Here is a 20546-nt window from a genome sequence, read left to right as displayed (position 1 = left end):
ACTTCATTATCCGCTAAAGCGACCACACCCACGGAGCACGAGCTCTTTCAGATTCAAATACTGACGATCCAGAGTCGACGTCCACACATCAACTCATACAAGCACATCTAGTGAAGCGCTGTAACGTTACTTCAGCTACATCGTTTTGAGACGCGTTTGAGCTATAATTCTCCTCATGAAAAGCTGTTCATTTCTTAAAGGGTTAGTTCACCCAAAAATTAAAATTCTGTAATTAATTAATTACTTACCCTCATGTCGTTCGACACCCGTCAGACCTCCTTTCATCTTCGGAACAGAAATGAAGATATTTTAGTTGAAATCTGATGGCTCTGAAAGGCCTCCATTGGCACAATGGCACGGTTCACTCTCAAAACCCTAAAAAGGTACTAAAGACGTCGTTACAAAGTCCATCTCACTACAGTGGTTCTAAAATAACTTTATGAATCGGCGATAATAGTTTTTGTGCGCAAAAAAACCCTAAATAACGACTTACATAGTGATGACAATTTCAAAACAAGGCATCATGAAGCTTCGAAGCGTTATGAATCAGCGAGCCGATTCATGATTCGAATCGCGTGTCAAACCGCCAAACTGCTGAAATTTGGTGTTTCAACCCGCTGAATCGACTCACTGATTCATAAAGCTTCGAAGCTTCATGAGGCCGTGTTTTGAAATCGTCATCACTATGTAAGTCGTTATTTAGGGGTTTTTTTGCGCACAAAAACTATTATCGCCGATTCATAAAGTTATTTTAGAACCACTGTAGTGAGATGGACTTTGTAACGACGTCTTTAGTACCTTTTAAGGGTCTTGAGAGTGAACCGTGCCATTGAGCCAATGGAGGCTTTCAGAGCCATCAGATTTACACTAAAATATCTTCATTTCTGTTCCAAAGATGAACGGAGGTCTGACGGGTGTCCAACGGCATGAGGGTAAGTAATTAATGACAGAATTTTCATTTTTGGGTGAACTAACCCTTTAAAGCAACAGTTTCAGGGCTGATTGTAAGGTAGGCTTTATTCTTTTAAGTTTATTCTGTTAGCAACTGTGAATATTGAATGCACAAAGACCATTTAAATATGAATCCTGCTGCATGTCATACACGCAAGACTGTTTAGACAAGATTTATTTGGCCTGTTTTGGACAGATTATAATGTGTTTATTGTAAAAGTGTCACATCAATAAAGCTTTTATTCACAAATGTCTGCTCAGATGCTATAAATATAGTACCAGTCAAATATATTTTTCTTCATATTGATGTTTAAATATTATAGCCTAATGTTTTTTTTTTTATTTAATATCAAAGTTTTTTTTATTGAGTTAATATTGAGTTTTGTTTTGTAGAAAGTGAATTGCTTTCTTTAAAAGTTAATTTCGTTTTGTATAAATTGTATCTTAATTTTAATTATTTATTATTACATTTTTTAGCATGAGACTACTTTCAAAGTCATAAAAAATAGTACAAAAAACATAGAAAAAATGCTCTTCTTAGTCATTTTTGTCTTTTTTATAGTCTAAATATTTTAACATTCTTAAAGATGCATTTTCTAGATAAGTACAGTTTTCAATTAAATAAGAAGAGCATTTTTTGCAGTGTAGTCAAATCTTTTGATCTTTTAAAATATAATAGGCCTTTGTTGTCATCATTTGGAAACTGATCAACTCCTGTGATGTGTGGCGGCAGTGGCACGAGATATTAGGAGAATGATACAGATACAGTGTAATACCATAATATTCTTAAGTTTATTAAGGAAGAAGGGTCATATTTATACACAAGATGAAGCAGAATCACTAACAATGTCCAGGCAATCCAATCATAGAGCAAAGATCAACCCATAACATATAAAGAGTATTAAGACAAGGTCAGATAAGGGCAGTCTCACACAAAATAGTCAAGAATAGTCAAAAGTGGAGCCTAAGAAATAAGAAAATATATCTGATTATGTTTGCCAGCTGTTTTTTCTCAGTTGTTGTGTTTAAGCTGTCACGGGTCCTGCGCTATGGACCATCTTCTTTGTTTTTGTTATGATTACAGGTTTATTTTTGAATAAAGATCCCTTGCTCTTCGTCTTGTATTACGAGTTGTGACAGTTAGTGTACATGCAAATATAACAATCAGTTACTTCCATTCTTTTACACAATATACTTTTTTATGTACTTAGTACTTAGTACATGCACTAGTAATTGAACTATAGTAAAAAAAAGTAGTAAGAAGCATATAATTAAAACAAAAACTAAATCAATGCATAACAATCAAGCGAATAGCATCAGTTCTGGCAGATCACATTAGTCAAGCTCTCATCAGCTGATCACATCTACCTATAGGAACACAACGTCCATTACACACACATATATAAGCTCCTTCAGTATCATAGCACACATATATAAGCTCCTTCAGTATCATAGCACACATATAGTATCACACACACATATATAAGCTCCTTCAGTATCATAGCACACATATATAAACTCCTTCAGTATCACAGCACACATATATAAACTCCTTCAGTATCACAGCACACATATATAAGCTCCTTCAGTATCATAGCACACATATATAAACTCCTTCAGTATCACAGCACACATATATAAACTCCTTCAGTATCACAGCACACATATATAAGCTCCTTCAGTATCATAGCACACATATATAAACTCCTTCAGTATCACAGCACACACATATAAGCTCCTTCAGTATCACACACACATATATAAGCTCCTTCAGTATCACAGCACACATATATAAGCTCCTTCAGTATCACAGCACACATATATAAGCTCCTTCAGTATCACAGCACACATATATAAGCTCCTTCAGTATCACAGCACACATATATAAGGCCATTCAGTATCACAGCACACATATATAAGCTCCTTCAGTATCATAGTGTAAGAGTGGACTCCTGTAGATGGTTCAATCTACAGGGTTGCCATTAGACTAAAAAACGTTATCAGAAAGATGGAAGAAAACTGTACATTTCTTGTCTATTTCCACCCACTGCAACTCATACCAACGACGGAGATAAGCGCAGTTACAATAGCAAAATATGTGGGAGAGCGTTGCTATAATATGACTATATTGTATTGCAATAGGGAGCACTTCAAAGTCAATACTAAATCAAAACTAGTTAGCACAGTATTTGTAAAAGAAAGGATTTAATGACAAAATCTGGTTATGGTTACACTTAAAATAGTTTCAAAATGGATGGATGAGATGATAAACTTATACCATTAATCGTACACAGCATGAATACAATGTTACCTGAGAGAGAGAAGAAGAGAGAGAGAGAGAGAGAGAGAGAGAGAGAGAGAAGAGAGAGAAAGAGAGAGAAAGAGAGAGAGAGAAGAGAAGCCCAGATGACTTCAAGAGCCAGAGGAAAAGAGAGAGCCACAGTTCCAATCTTCTTTTATATATTCCTTGACCATGTGACTGAAACCAAATGTATTCTTTTAAACTGACCAATCAGACCAAACTCACACATAACATTCAAACAGACCAATCAGACCAAACTTCCCCAACAGTAAAAGGTGTGGCACCCCCTGCGGCCTACAGGCCTGCCTTTTGTCTTCCAGGTCCTTCAGATAAGCAAATGTGTTGACAACAGTAAAGCAAATTTCTTTGTTGAATTTCAAATATCAAATATCAAATATCTTTGATTATTTTCAATCCTTTCAATAGCACACATATATAAGCTCCTTCAGTATCATAGCACACATATATAAGCTCCTTCAGTATCACACACACATATATAAGCTCCTTCAGTATCATAGCACACATATATAAGCTCCTTCAGTATCACACACACATATATAAGCTCCTTCAGTATCATAGCACACATATATAAGCTCCTTCAGTATCACAGCACACATATATAAGCTCCTTCAGTATCACAGCACACATATATAAGCTCCTTCAGTATCACAACACACACATATATAAGCTCCTTCAGTATCACACACACATATATAAGCTCCTTCAGTATCACAGCACACATATATAAGCTCCTTCAGTATCACACACACATATATAAGCTCCTTCAGTATCATAGCACACATATATAAGCTCCTTCAGTATCACACACACATATATAAGCTCCTTCAGTATCACAGCACACATATATAAGCTCCTTCAGTATCACACACACATATATAAGCTCCTTCAGTATCACAGCACACATATATAAGCTCCTTCAGTATCACACACACATATATAAGCTCCTTCAGTATCATAGCACACATATATAAGCTCCTTCAGTATCATAGCACACATATATAAGCTCCTTCAGTATCATAGCACACATATATAAGCTCCTTCAGTATCACAGCACACATATATAAGCTCCTTCAGTATCATAGCACACATATATAAGCTCCTTCAGTATCACACACACATATATAAGCTCCTTCAGTATCACACACACATATTTAAGCTCCTTCAGTATCACAGCACACATATATAAGCTCCTTCAGTATCACAGCACACATATATAAGCTCCTTCAGTATCACACACACATATATAAGCTCCTTCAGTATCACAGCACACATATATAAGCTCCTTCAGTATCACACACACATATATAAGCTCCTTCAGTATCACACACACATATATAAGCTCCTTCAGTATCACACACACATATATAAGCTCCTTCAGTATCACACACACACATATATAAGCTCCTTCAGTATCACAGCACACATATATAAGCTCCTTCAGTATCACAGCACACATATATAAGCTCCTTCAGTATCACACACACATATATAAGCTCCTTCAGTATCACAGCACACATATATAAGCTCCTTCAGTATCACAGCACACATATATAAGCTCCTTCAGTATCATAGCACACATATATAAGCTCCTTCAGTATCACAGCACACATATATAAGCTCCTTCAGTATCACAGCACACATATATAAGCTCCTTCAGTATCATACACACATATATAAGCTCCTTCAGTATCACAGCACACATATATAAGCTCCTTCAGTATCACAGCACACATATATAAGCTCCTTCAGTATCATAGCACACATATATAAACTCCTTCAGTATCACACACACATATATAAGCTCCTTCAGTATCACACACACATATATAAGCTCCTTCAGTATCACACACACATATATAAGCTCCTTCAGTATCACACACACATATATAAGCTCCTTCAGTATCACAGAACACATATATAAGGTCATTCAGTATCACAGCACACATATATAAACTCCTTTAGTATCACAGCACACATATATAAGCTCCTTCAGTATCACACACACACATATATAAGCTCCTTCAGTATCACAGCACACATATATAAGCGCCTTCAGTATCACAGCACACATATATAAGCTCCTTCAGTATCACAGCACACATATATAAACTCCTTTAGTATCACAGCACACATATATAAGCTCCTTCAGTATCACAGCACACATATATAAGCGCCTTCAGTATCACAGCACACATATATAAGCTCCTTCAGTATCACAGCACACATATATAAGCTCCTTCAGTATCACAGCACACATATATAAGCTCCTTCAGTATCACAGCACACATATATAAGCTCCTTCAGTATCACAGCACACATATATAAGCGCCTTCAGTATCACAGCACACATATATAAACTCCTTTAGTATCACAGCACACATATATAAGCTCATTCAGTATCACAGCACACATATATAAACTCCTTTAGTATCACAGCACACATATATAAACTCATTCAGTATCACAGCACACATATATAAACTCATTCAGTATCACAGCACACATATATAAACTCATTCAGTATCACAGCACACATATATAAGCTCCTTCAGTATCACAGCACACATATATAAACTCCTTTAGTATCACAGCACACATATATAAGCTCATTCAGTATCACAGCACACATATATAAACTCCTTTAGTATCACAGCACACATATATAAGCGCCTTCAGTATCACACACACACATATATAAGCGCCTTCAGTATCACAGCACACATATATAAGCGCCTTCAGTATCACACACACACATATATAAGCGCCTTCAGTATCACACACACACATATATAAGCGCCTTCAGTATCACACACACACATATATAAACTCCTTCAGTATCACAGCACACATATATAAACTCCTTTAGTATCACACACACACATATATAAGCTCCTTCAGTATCACAGCACACATATATAAGCGCCTTCAGTATCACACACACACACACATATATAAGCTCCTTCAGTATCACAGCACACATATATAAGCTCCTTCAGTATCACAGAACACATATATAAGGTCATTCAGTATCACAGCACACATATATAAACTCCTTTAGTATCACAGCACACATATATAAGCTCATTCAGTATCACAGCACACATATATAAACTCCTTTAGTATCACAGCACACATATATAAGCTCCTTCAGTATCACACACACATATATAAGCTCCTTCAGTATCACACACACATATATAAGCTCCTTCAGTATCACAGCACACATATATAAGGTCATTCAGTATCACAGCACACATATATAAACTCCTTTAGTATCACACACACACATATATAAGCTCCTTCAGTATCACACACACATATATAAGCTCCTTCAGTATCACACACACATATATAAGGTCATTCAGTATCACAGCACACATATATAAACTCCTTTAGTATCACAGCACACATATATAAGCTCATTCAGTATCACACACACATATATAAGCTCCTTCAGTATCACACACACATATATAAGGTCATTCAGTATCACAGCACACATATATAAACTCCTTTAGTATCACAGCACACATATATAAGCTCCTTCAGTATCACACACACATATATAAGCTCCTTCAGTATCACAGCACACATATATAAGCTCCTTCAGTATCACACACACATATATAAGCTCCTTCAGTATCACACACACATATATAAGCTCCTTCAGTATCACAGCACACATATATAAGCTCCTTCAGTATCACAGCACACATATATAAGCTCCTTCAGTATCACAGCACACATATATAAGCTCCTTCAGTATCACAGCACACATATATAAGCTCCTTCAGTATCACAGCACACATATATAAGCTCCTTCAGTATCACAGCACACATATATAAGCTCCTTCAGTATCACAGCACACATATATAAGCTCCTTCAGTATCACACACACACACACATATATAAGCTCCTTCAGTATCACAGCACACATATATAAGCGCCTTCAGTATCACAGCACACATATATAAGCGCCTTCAGTATCACAGCACACATATATAAGCTCCTTCAGTATCACAGCACACATATATAAGCGCCTTCAGTATCACAGCACACATATATAAGCGCCTTCAGTATCACAGCACACATATATAAACTCCTTCAGTATCACACACACATATATAAGCTCCTTCAGTATCACACACACATATATAAGCTCCTTCAGTATCACACACACATATATAAGCTCCTTCAGTATCACACACACATATATAAGCTCCTTCAGTATCACACACACATATATAAGCTCCTTCAGTATCACACACACATATATAAGCTCCTTCAGTATCACACACACATATATAAGCTCCTTCAGTATCACACACACATATATAAGCTCCTTCAGTATCACAGCACACATATATAAGCTCCTTCAGTATCACAGCACACATATATAAACTCCTTTAGTATCATAGCACACATATATAAGCTCATTCAGTATCACAGCACACATATATAAGCTCCTTCAGTATCACAGCACACATATATAAGCTCATTCAGTATCACAGCACACATATATAAACTCCTTTAGTATCATAGCACACATATATAAGCTCATTCAGTATCACAGCACACATATATAAGCTCATTCAGTATCACAGCACACACATATAAGCTCATTCAGTATCACAGCACACACATATATAAGCTCCTTCAGTATCACACACACACATATAAGCTCATTCAGTATCACAGCACACACATATATAAGCTCCTTCAGTATCACACACACACACATATAAGCTCATTCAGTATCACACACACATATATAAGCTCATTCAGTATCACAGCACACATATATAAGCTCATTCAGTATCACAGCACACACATATAAGCTCATTCAGTATCACAGCACACACATATATAAGCTCCTTCAGTATCACACACACACATATAAGCTCATTCAGTATCACAGCACACACATATATAAGCTCCTTCAGTATCACACACACACACACATATAAGCTCATTCAGTATCACACACACACACACACACACATATATAAGCTCCTTCAGTATCACAGCACACACATATAAGCTCATTCAGTATCACACACACATATAAGCTCCTTCAGTATCACAGCACACATATATAAGCTCCTTCAGTATCACAGCACACACATATAAGCTCATTCAGTATCACACACACACATATAAGCTCCTTCAGTATCACACACACATATATAAGCTCCTTCAGTATCACACACACATATATAAGCTCCTTCAGTATCACAGCACACATATATAAACTCCTTCAGTATCACACACACATATATAAGCTCCTTCAGTATCACAGCACACATATATAAGCTCCTTCAGTATCACAGCACACATATATAAGCTCCTTCAGTATCACAGCACATATATATAAGCTCCTTCAGTATCACACACACATATATAAGCTCCTTCAGTATCACAGCACACACATATAAGCTCATTCAGTATCACAGCACACATATATAAGCTCCTTCAGTATCACAGCACACATATATAAGCTCCTTCAGTATCACACACACATATATAAGCTCCTTCAGTATCACAGCACACACATATAAGCTCATTCAGTATCACAGCACACACATATAAGCTCATTCAGTATCACAGCACACACATATATAAGCTCCTCAATACTATCAGCAGCTATCACGTTTCTCCAGATCTCATTTACCCTCCTCTTAAATCAGACTACATTTACAAATGATTTTGTACATTTAATATCATCATTAATGATATATGCAAAACATTATGATGGCTCTGATCTGTTTACCCTAAGGGGGGTTATTTCTGCTCTACCTGCCCTTATCCATGATAAGCTGCCCAGAACAGAACCATACCGCCAATCCAAAATATATGCTAATCATATGCTATCTTTGTCGATCCTGACATAAATTATATTTATCAACAACATTTGAACTGAATTCTGCAGAATTCATATATATTATGATAGTTCCTCTTTTGCTTCTTTAATTTCCTTCAAGACATTGCGAAGCTCATTGTGTGTTTTTCTCATCTGAGCAATGGCCTTGAGTTTACTGGATGAAACCTTTTCTGGATCATCTGTTTTCCCCTGCTGTCTCATCTCATGAATCTCTCTGGAATCCAACACTATTACGGCAGTTTCAGCAATAACTATGAGTCCACTTAACACACCTGAGACTGCAGCTACTGTTGCTGCTGCTGCTGCTTCTGTTGCTCGCACGATTTCGGCAATATGAAAAGCACATTTGCCAGCATATGCCAACATACCAAGAGTTATTATTCCAGCGGCACAAGCTGCTGCACTTCTGCTTGCACCCCGCACCGTCTGGACATTATCAGAAGTTGAACCCTCACTGGCAAAGTCATGGAACTTAGACACCTTTACCAGTAGCCTTCTCACTTTATTCAGTGGATTGAGAATCTTTACACTTACAATTTTAAATTTCTTCACAATCTGTTGAAGGCTTTCTTTGAATGATTTTTGTTTGACTGAATTGGTAATGTTGGAGGCATTACCTGTTACACCACCTGCAAGGTGGACTCCATAACCAACACCTGTTGCAATCAGAGATGCTCCAGAAGTGAACGGTGCCAAACATAAACCAGTCACTGCAGTGATTTCACCAGCTGCTCTCATCACTGCTCCTGCCAGACTGCCTGCTGTGACACTGTAATGTGTCTGCTCTAGTGAATCTGTTGTTTCTCCCCACTGACTAACTAAGGTCTCAAAGTCTCCATAGTGCTTGTTGTAGGCCTCAACAAAGATGTTGATGGACTCATTTAACCTTCGTTCCAGTTCCTCTGGAATTCTCTTGTTTCTCTTCACTGCTTCTTCCAGGAATGGCTTTGCTAGAATCTCATCAGCTGAAGGTCTGTCTTTAGGGTCACAGCTGAGCATTTGTCTGATCAATGCCCTCAGTTCCTCTGAGTATCTCTCTGAGATGGGAGGTGGGTTTCCTCTCATGCTGTTGACATGTAGAAAGCGACGCTCTATGGTATCTGACTGTGAAGGAAAATAAAGAAAAATAAATTTAATTCTATTGAACACTGAATCAAATGAACCAACTGCTTTTTAAATTGATTCCATGTTCAAAGCACTGCAAAACACCACATGCTGGTGACACCTACTGGTCAAACTGTGTAAATGCAGTGACAACATGCTAAAAACATATTTTAAAAGCCAACTGTAAATGCTTTCATGAAGGTTTAATCTGTTCAATGTAATTAAAAAAATGAAGTCTGTTTGTATACTTTTATTAATGTGTATAGTGATCAGTAAATCAGTTAAACGTTAAGTGGGCATATTAAAGTTGCTGTGTGTGTGTGTGTGTGTGTGTGTGTGTGTGTGTGTGTGTGTGTGTGTGTGTGTGTGTGTGTGTGTGTGTAATTTTGTGCAATCATGCAGCATAAAAGTACATATCTTTAATTCATGTTACTTTGAAATTCTTAAAGGGTTAGTTCACCCAAAAATGTAAATTCTGTCATTAATGACTTGTTCGACACCCGTAAGACCTCTGTTCATCTTCGGAACACAAATGAAGATATTTTCGTTGAAATTGGCTCAGAAAGGCCTCCATTGGCAGCAATGACATTTCCTCTCTCAAGACCCATAAAAGGTACTAAAGACGTAGTTACAAAGTCCATCTCACTACAGTGGTTCTACAATCATTTTGTGAAGCGGCGAGAATATTTTTTGTGCACAAAAAAAAATCGAAATAACGACTTTATTCAACATGTCCTTGTTCTCCGACAGTTAAAGGGGTGATGAACGAAGAAATCAACTTTCCCTTGAGGTTTTGATACATAAAAGGTCCTGGTAATATAAGAATATCCTGTAAGTTTCAGAGCTGAAAACTTCCTTGTTAGTCAAAGAAAAGCTTTTATTGACCCCAGGCCCAGAAAACGAGAGATCTCAGAATATGCGGATCTCTTGCGTAACAGGACCTAGACGCCGCCTCTACAGATAAATATGCTTCTGTAGCCCCGCCCACCGACTCCTGAGCTAAGGATCGTCCCTGCATAAGCTAAGCTTCCTTCTGAACACACACTTATCGGAGTAGGCTAAAACATGTTTTTTTTATATGTGTTAGTTTTGCATAACATTACAGATCATTTGTAATCTATTGATTACATACCTTAGCACTGTCACAGGCTGGAGAAGGTGTTATTGGTTCACGCGTGATCGGACTTGTAACGTTATGGGCCAGGCGCGAGTGTGTCTGTCTCCGCGGGACGCGAGTGAGTGTGTGAGTGTGGGTCCACGCGAGTGTGTGTCCGTGTGTGTCCATCCACGCGAGTGAGTGTGTATGTGTGTGTGTCCGCGCCAGTGTTAATTTCGTTGACGAATAATTTGTCATAATTTTCGTCAACGACTTTTTTTCACTGACGAAAACGAGACGATAACTAAATAAAAACTAATGTTGGATGACAAAAACTATGACGAAAATCAACTGTCATTTTCGTCAACAAATAAAAACGAGACGAAAATGTTAGGGAGGGACAATTATTGAAGAGATCCAGTCAGAACTGATGTCCTGTGTAACAGATTTGAACGTGCTGATCTAACCGCTGGAAAACACGGCGCTGTTGCGCTTCTACAGGCTCACGCATCCCCAATCCAGCGCTCCAGAACGGCTCAATCAATGAATAGCGCACATTTATGCCAGGCAATTGTTTATGAACTAATGCTGATGAGTAATGACAATGTTTACTTTACCATGTTTATATAGTAATATGTTTTAGACGGTTGTAACAATGCATTTTTTATCTCCTCATCTGAACTTGAATGAGCTCCTGCAACTGCAATAGTAAGGCGCATTTCAACATAAGAGTCCCGGTGTATTTCGAGCTTGTTTATCACTACAGTAAAAGTCACGCATTATATATTAGTTTTTTGTTACACAATAAACTGTATTTAATTTAATTCCCATTTAATTCATAGTCAGGAGGAAAGATCAGTATTTGACACATCAATAAAGTATCAGGGTTAGAATAGTTCACTAAAACCATTTAAAAAAATCTTCATTACTTGTTATAAATGTCATTACTAAATAAATGTTAACTGAAATAAAATAAAAAACACTTATTTGAAGCTTTAGCTTAACATGATATGGCCTACTAACTAAAACAGAAATACAAAGTAATAAAAACGATATAGATGTTTTTAAAAAACAAACAAAAAAGTGAATTGAGCTCTTTCGTGTATTTTTAATGTCAAAAACAAAATGATGTAAAAATGTCAGTTCAAGTGACAGTCGGTTATGTAATGCTTAAATTCTTAATGTATTACAATTTAACTAAACTGATTAGATTTTAGTCGACTAAATCTACTGTAGATTTAGTCGACTAAAATCTTATGATATTTAGTTGAGTAAAACTAGACTAAAACTAAAAACAATTCAGGTGACTAAAATATGACTAAAACTAAATGGCATTTTAGTTAAAAGACTATGACTAAAACTAAATCAAAATTTGCTGTCAAAAATAACACTGGCCCGCGCGTGCTAGTGAGTAGGTGTGTGTGTGTGTGAGTTAGTGTGTGTGTGTGTGTCCGCGCGAGTGAGTGAGTGAGTGTCGTAGTGAGTGAGTAAGTGTGTGTGTGTGTGTGTGTGTGTGTGTCCGCGCAAGCGAGCGAGTGAGTGAGTGTTTGTGTGTGTGTGTGTGTGTGTGTGTGTCCGCGCAAATGAGTGAGTGAGTGAATGTGTGTGTGTGTGTGTGTGTGTGTGTGTGTGTGAGTCCGTGAGTCCGTGTGAGCGTGTCCGCGCGAGTGTGTTTGTGTCTGCGCAAATGAGTGAGTGAGTGGGTGTGTGTGTGTGAGTCCGCGGGAGCGAGTGAGTGTGTCCGCGAGAGTGTGTGATTTAATCATTGTGTTTGTTTGATAATTTGCAAGTCCTCTGAGCATTTCCCCAGACTATACCCATATGGACAGACGGTAGCTGAAGCTCATTAAATATGCAAATCTTATCCAATCCTAGCCGTGGGCGTTTACTTCCAAGTGTTCAGTGCGGCACGCCCATCAAATCTGAGTGTTTCTCAGAGAGGATCAAAAACAAGGCAGAAAATAGGCTATTACTTATTCATTATGCAGTCCCTCCAGAAAAACGCGATTATGCGATCGCATGATTTAATGCATAATCAGCCAAAGTCCGCATATTTATGCGGGGGCCGCATTTTTTCAAATACGCCGCACTTTCGTCGCGTAAATTGCCTTTTTCCTTGTGCAAAATATGTGGGCAAGCATGATTTCATAATCCCCACATTTCGTTGCAAAAAGGTCATATATATTAGCAGAAAGTTGAAAATTTTTTGTTTACTTCACACACATTTCCTCCTATTGCCATGTGAACGTTTTGAAGTGACGTAATTACCCGACGTGAACGTCATCGAAAAGCTGCAAACCTCGTGGTGAAACCATTGGTATCGGTGAAACCATAATGAAGCACGCAAATTCCCATCTGCCAACAAAAATAACAGCAAAAGACCGTTTCCTGGCAAAGCAGTTTCCCGGTGTTGACCGATTTCAAAACACTGCATCATGAAGCTTCGAAGCGTTATGAATCAGTGAGTCGATTCAGCAGTTTGGATCGCCAAAGACGTATTTCAGCAGTTTGGTGATTTGACACGCGATCCGAATCATGAATCGACTCGCTGATTCATAACGCTTCGAATCTTCATGATGCTGTTTTTTGAAATCGGTCATCACTATAAAAGTCGTTATTTAGGTTTTAACACAAAACTATTCTTGTCGTGTAGCATATTCCTTTTGTAAAGCTACAGAACTTGACTCAATGTTTTGTGAATTTGAGCCATGTGTTTATTAAGGTCTTCAAAAAAACAAGATGAAAACAAGATCAATAAAACTTAAATATTCCCAGCACTTTCTGTGATGTAGTGCTTTTCTCTTTTTCATCATTTTCCATCGCATTTTTTAAGAAAACGTGCCGCATAATCAAGGATTTTTGCCCGCAACAATCTAAAAAAAAAGCTGCGTTTTTCTGGAAGGACTGATTATGAAGTTTTTGAATGTAAAAACCACACAAACGTCATAAGTTGACCTCAGACAACAGTATAAAAAAATAAAAAAGCCAGTTCATGACCCCTTTAATTTAACTCCATTTAGGGTTCATTTATCTCTGTAATTTTCTCCAAACCACCTGAGGGCAGTGTCAGTAGATTGACAGCAATATTATAACAGTGGCTACTGTCTTGTATTCCAAATATTCATTGCTTGATTACATCATTAATGCCCCAGGCATATCTGTAAAAAAATGTTATACAAGGAGGTCAATTGAGCTAAAAAATATATATGTTTGTACAGTAAAGTATGATGAATATGTTAGTATTTTATAAACTAAAATTTAGATTAAAATTTAGTTTTTATACACCAAAGCCCAGTCCATATTGCTACTAGGTTTCTGCATATATGTAACTACCATTATAGTTCCTACAATATGTGTTTTCGTTGTAATATTGTAATATTAATGTTTTTAAAAACTCAGCTGATATACAAAGCATAACATGACATAATAAAAACACAATGTTCCATATTGTCATCTGTGGCTGTTTGTCCAATTTTACACCTTTGTTGCATGGTGTCCATATACGTGGACAGTTAAATATGTTTTAAATAAAAATTAATTTTGTAAAAATGAAAATGGATTTCAATTTTAGCATCATATTAAAGTAAAAAAAGAATCTTAAAAAAATCTAGATAATGTTTTCCATAATTCATGCATGAAACCACTTTAGTGAGATGGACTTTGTAACGACATCTTTAGTAGCTTTTATGGGTCTTGAGAGAGGAAATGTCATTACTATCAATGGAGGCCTTTCTGAGCCATCTGATTTCAACTAAAATATCTTCATTTGTGTTCCGTCTTATGGGTGTCAAACGATATGAGGGTAAGAAATTAATGACAGAATTTACATTTTTGGGTGAACTAACCCTTTAATAAATGTATTTCGGCCCCAAATTTCATTTATCCTCTATAACATTAGCTAAAGCGGTTATTATTGAGACGTGATTTCTGGTGAGATGCACATTAGCAGTAAAATGTTTATTGTTTTCTTTATCTCATAGCTGTATTTGAATTATTTATACACACTGGCAGTCCATTGTAAGAGCTAACTCTAACTTAGTAATATAACAAATATTCCCCACAATTTATGGTCTTATGTCATCCAAGGATCTTTTCATTAAAAATTCTAATTCATTTGCTCTTGAAGATTTCACTTTATTGAAGGTCCATCATTTACTGAAGCTATGACCAAACGCACAGAGTCACGCTATAACTATTGCTGTCAATCTTTAAAAAAAAAATCTAATTATTCACACGTTTTTTTCTGTAATTAATCGCGATAGGAGTTTTTATATTGTAATAATTTCACAGTTACTCTCCAAATGAATGTAAAAAACTTAAAGACAGTATATTTATAATATTTGTTGTAATGGCATCTTTTTATGAATGAAGGCCAGTATCACGGATATTAATACTGAAGTCCCTAAGAAACTGCGGCATACGAGCATAATACAAACAGCAGTGAAATGTCCCAGGCTCTTGGCCTGTCCTGCTTCATACCACAGGAATGTTAAAAAAGTTCCCTTTCAAAAGGGAACTCGCGCTGCGTCAGCTGATGCTACGGGGAACGCCTCCAGCGTGACAGGTGTCTGGATCATAATCGAATCACGTCAATCCTATTGACCGGCGACAGCCTATGGTGTCATCATGGTGCGACCAGGAAGTATATAAGGGCGCCTTGCCAACATGACACCGCTTCTTCGTCTTCAGTGACTTTTTGTACTGTTGAAACCAACGAAAAGAATCACGTTCGAGGATGAAGTGCGCACAGAAGAAGCGTCACTTTAGGAAGTGCGCCGACCCGTGCCCCAGGTATCTGACGCCTGAGGACACGCACACTCTCTGTGTGTACTGCTTGGGGGAAGAGCACACGCGGGAGTTTCTCGAGGGAGCCTCTTGCGCGAACTGTGAGCGTTTCCCCATCCGGACGCTCCGCTCTCGCCTGGCCCTCTTCTCGAGAGAAGAGGGGCCAGCGTCTGGGGATGGTCCCGTCAGTGCTGAGGCCGTGCGACGATGACTATCCTGGGGTTCCCAGATGGAACTGGCTTGTCTGGAGGAGAGTGTAGTCCTCACGGACGACCAGCCAGGTCGCGAGGGGCAGCTGACGGGGGAGGAGTCGGATTTCTCCTCCTCGTCAGCTGATTAGATTAGATTAGATTAGATTCAACTTTATTGTCATTACACAAGTACAAGTACAAGTACAAGGCAACGAAATGCAGTTTAGGTCTAACCAGAAGTGCAATAGCAGCAAGTGCAGGATATATACAATGGTTGCGTAAGTGCAGGGGATAAAAATGTACTGAATATATATAAATATGTATAAGTAGAGAGATGGTTATTACTATAAACAGAACTGAATTTACAGATGAATATATACAGTGAATAAATATAAATATACAGATGGCTATTACTATAAACAGAATGTAAACAGAATGTACAGGTGAATATGTACTATGAATATAATATACAGATGGCTATTACTTTGAACAGAATTTTACAGATAGAGGTATACAATAATATGTTAGGCTAATATGAGGAATATAGCAGTGGATTATGGTAGTGCAATAAATTATGGACAGAGCTATCCGAAAGAAAGTGTAAAAGTGCCGTGGAAAGTGGTTGCATATTACAGTTAGAAGTACGGTGCAAAATGCAAATGTAAACATGGTTACTGTAAATACAGTCGGCAGTGCAAATGAGCATATTCCAGTTAAGATAATGGTGGTGCAAAATGCATAAGTAAACAGTTGTTACTGTAATAAACAGTCGGTAGTGCAAATAACAAAGTGAATGTAGGTGTGAGGTAGGAGAGTTTGCAGTTTATGAGGGAAGTGGATCAACGGTGGTTTGAGTTCAGTAAAGAGACAGCTCTGGGGAAAAAACTGTTCTTTAGTCTGCTGGTCCTGGTCCGGTGGATCCTGAAACGCCTGCCGGAGGGCAGGAGAGAAAACAGTCTGTGGGCTGGGTGAGAGGAGTCCTTGAGGATGCTGCGAGCTTGATGCAGACAGCGTTTCCTCTGGATGTGCTCGATGGCAGGTAGTGGAGTCCCTGTGATGCGCTGGGCAGTTTTCACCACCCGCTGCAGTGCCTTGCGCTCCGCAACAGAGCAGCTCCCATACCACACTGCGACACAGTTGGTCAGGATGCTTTCTATTGTGCAGCGATAGAAGTTCACCAGGATAGTTAAGGAGAGCTGATTCTTCCTCAGTGTCCTCAGGAAGAAGAGGCGCTGGTGAGCCTTCTTGACCAGGCTGGAGGTGTTGGTCGTCCATTCAAGCAAAGGATGGCTGAGCAGGGTGGTGATGAGTCGGCTGAGGCCGAATCCTCTCAGCCGTCCTGCCCCGTGTATACGGAGCTGTTGGAAGTTATGGAGCGCGCTACCGATGGGCTACATCTACTGTGGCAGCGCACTAGGAGAGAGCCCGAACGTGCGAGTCGTCTCGGCAATCGGTTTCTCTCCGGTCATAACCCCACACCTCCCGGGACAAACAGATCTCGGGGGCATGGAAGAACCCATACTCAGCCCGGATCTTTCGGCATCAGCGGGGGAATTTCGCTGATGTTGAGGGATCCGCCGAGTCTGGGTATGTATCGATGCCACCGATTGATGAGACGTTCGCGAACTATCTCGCATCCAGGAGGCCATCGACACTGAGAGCTCCCACCCTGCCGTCTAAGGCGCTTAAGACCACCTTGCGTCTGAACGGCAGGGCATACACATCAGCATACACATCAGCAGGTCAGGCCGCACTAGGAACCGGAAGGACGTTGGAGCGCAAGCCCGTAACCAGCGCCGGAGACCACGCTGGGCTAGGTCTCCGCCCCCGAGGGCGCGCTGAGGTTAAGTGAGCCGTCCTTCCCTCAGTTTCTTCTCCCCGGGTGCAATTTACACCAGGCCGGACGGGCCCGTGATGAGCTGAGAAAGAAATACGTCAGACTCTGACGGCCTGCCTGGCTCGGTTTGTGAGTGCGCCCCCCTTCAGCCCCATGATAGTAGTGCACCTAAGCATACAAATGTGAATAAAGCTTGTGGGTGGATATCATGGTGCGCTGCAGGGGAGCGGGTAAGTCCCCTATACAAGGGAAAATATTATTATATTTTATGGCTTACGCTCCCTGTAGAGGGCTTTGGGGATCGCTGTGGATCGTTGGGATATTTTTAGGGCCTGTAGGGCTTTGGGGATCGCTGTGGATCGTTGGGATATTTTTTTCCCCTGTTAGGATGGCTAGAACGATTAAAACATTATACATAAGTTGCCTGGGCTCCATGGTGAGCTAGTATTGCTAGTGAGAGCCAGCAAAGAATATATATTTAGAACAGCCGTTCTGTTAAGCGCTGTGGCAAGTGTGAAACAGCTTTTATATCTCCCAGTCCTTTTAAATGTGTAAATAGCTCTGGGAATGCTGCTCATTCCTGTGGGTATGCAGCGTTTTTTTCTGCTAGGCATATATTTTCTCCTAGCTTTAAGATGGTAGCTGTTAGCCGCCTCAGGGTAAGGCGATTTGTATCTTCTCTCAGTATAAAGTTTTTTGAGAATGCAGGATCAGACTACGCTAGAACTACAGTTAGATCTAGAGCCAGATCTAGTATACGACTGGCACTTCTACCCGAGTGCCTTTTTTGTCTGGTGCAATTGTAATGGCCCTTTCGGGCCTCGGGTATAGATCTAGATTGGCCTAGGCTTTCTAGGGACTACGGAGGCGCCCGCTAAAAAGCGCTGGCGCTCCGGGTAGCTATTCTATATATGAATGTAGTTTTTATTATTATCCCTAACGTAGCCTCCTCTTATGTAGAGTCGTCCGGCCAAGGCCCGCCCCCTTCTCTGCGTTCTGGGGCTTTTCACTAGTAATGCAGGTTGGTGCTAGTGCGGAATTGATAGCGACTTAGCCAGTGGTCGTGGGGCAGGGCTAAGGCCATCTTTTGTATGAATACGAAAAGACTGTATGCATAGCTCAACCCTCCCCTCCAGAGCTAGTTTCTTAGAAAGCCGCCAGTTTTTTGGCAGGCTCTGGCCCTGTTTATATGCCCTGGCCAGGTGGCAGTACTCCTCTGACAAGGCAGGGTAGATTTGAGTACCCCCACTCCTAGCTCTGTATCATTCTACCTCACCCATGGCTCGGGTTGAGCAGCACTTCGCAACCTTTGCTTATGTAGGTTTGGTAGTGAGCTCCCTTGTAGCCAGAGCATTGCCATGGCTGACGCCCTCGCACGGTATGGTAGGCCGCTATTAAAGCTAGGATCTCCATGAGGTGGGTGGCATATGTGGTACTCCCCCCGCTTAGGGGGTACAGGGCGTTTGGTTTGCTGAGTACCCTGCTATGGACAATGTGATTAGGTTCCAGTGCTTGTAGGCGCTGCCATTAAGACTGTGCCATCATACAGTTGGCTCCAGAAGAAATCTGAGCCCTCTGGGATGGGTCACCCAGCCAGGTTGGGACAGATTTAAGGCCAGCTGGCTGTGAGTAGCCAGTTGGAGCAGTCTTGGCAGTAGACTCCAGGTCAGGTAGTAGGCCTCAGCAGGCCTCCTTGCGAGCAAGTCCCGACGTTTGGGGAGGTTAGCAATTTATTAGCTGCAACCTGGTTAGGTAGTCAGCCTTGGTAGGCCTCTTGCAAAAATGCGGCCCCATGTGTTTTGCGGTATGTATTGCTCCCCAACGATGTCGGCTTCAAGTAGCAGAACATTTCCCAACTATAACCCTTATTTTTGTCAGCCAGCAGAGAAGCTACTGTCAGCCCAAGGTTATAGCAGCCACTTTTTCATTCCAGCCACCAGGAAGCCGTCCCTGCAGGCCTGCTGTAGGGTGGTAGGCCCCAGTAGGCCTCCCTGAAGGCGGGCTCCTGTTCGCCAGTCGCTGCCAGCTACTATGGGTTGCTAAGCTGTTGGTGGGTGGTAGGCCGCACAAGGCCTCCCTGAAGACTCGGCACCCTTGAGGACGCGTTCCTGGGCTTCAGTCACTCGGCAGGTTGTGATGAACTGTTGGCAGGTAGTAGGCCCCACCATGCCTCCCTGAAGGAGGGCTCCTGATTGCCAGTCACCGTGTCAGCTAGCACAGGAACTGCTAAGCTGTTGCTGGGTAGTAGGCCGCACTAGGCCTCCCTGAAGACTGGTCATAAGGTAGTAGGCCTCGCCGGGCCTCCCTGAGGGCCCGCTATCAGGCAGTAGGCCTTACTAGGCCTATCTAACACTTGTCATGAAGTAGTAGGCCTCAC

General features: G+C 40.1%; 1 protein-coding gene across 3 annotated transcripts in view; it reads right to left on the bottom strand.

Moving 5' to 3' along the window:
- Window positions 1-8972: 8972 nt before the first annotated feature.
- Window positions 8973-20546, bottom strand: part of LOC307120693 (putative serine/threonine-protein kinase nek3) — an 85524-nt gene continuing 73950 nt past the window's right edge. For 2 of the 3 annotated variants that reach the window (XM_079807830.1, XM_079807831.1), the window contains one exon: window positions 8984-10260. In XM_079807830.1, the coding sequence (XP_079663956.1) occupies window positions 9217-10260 (1044 nt within the window). In that variant the 3' untranslated portion in view covers window positions 8984-9216. Of the gene's footprint in view, window positions 10261-20546 lie in introns of all 3 variants that reach the window. The other variant, XM_079807829.1, reaches the window with a different exon arrangement.

Source organism: Gobio gobio (genome assembly GCF_949357685.1).
Source record: "Gobio gobio genome assembly, chromosome: 2".
NCBI classification, from domain to species: Eukaryota; Metazoa; Chordata; class Actinopteri; order Cypriniformes; family Gobionidae; genus Gobio; species Gobio gobio.
The sequence above is the reverse complement of the archived record's forward strand: the minus strand, read 5'-3'. Positions and strand labels throughout refer to the sequence as shown.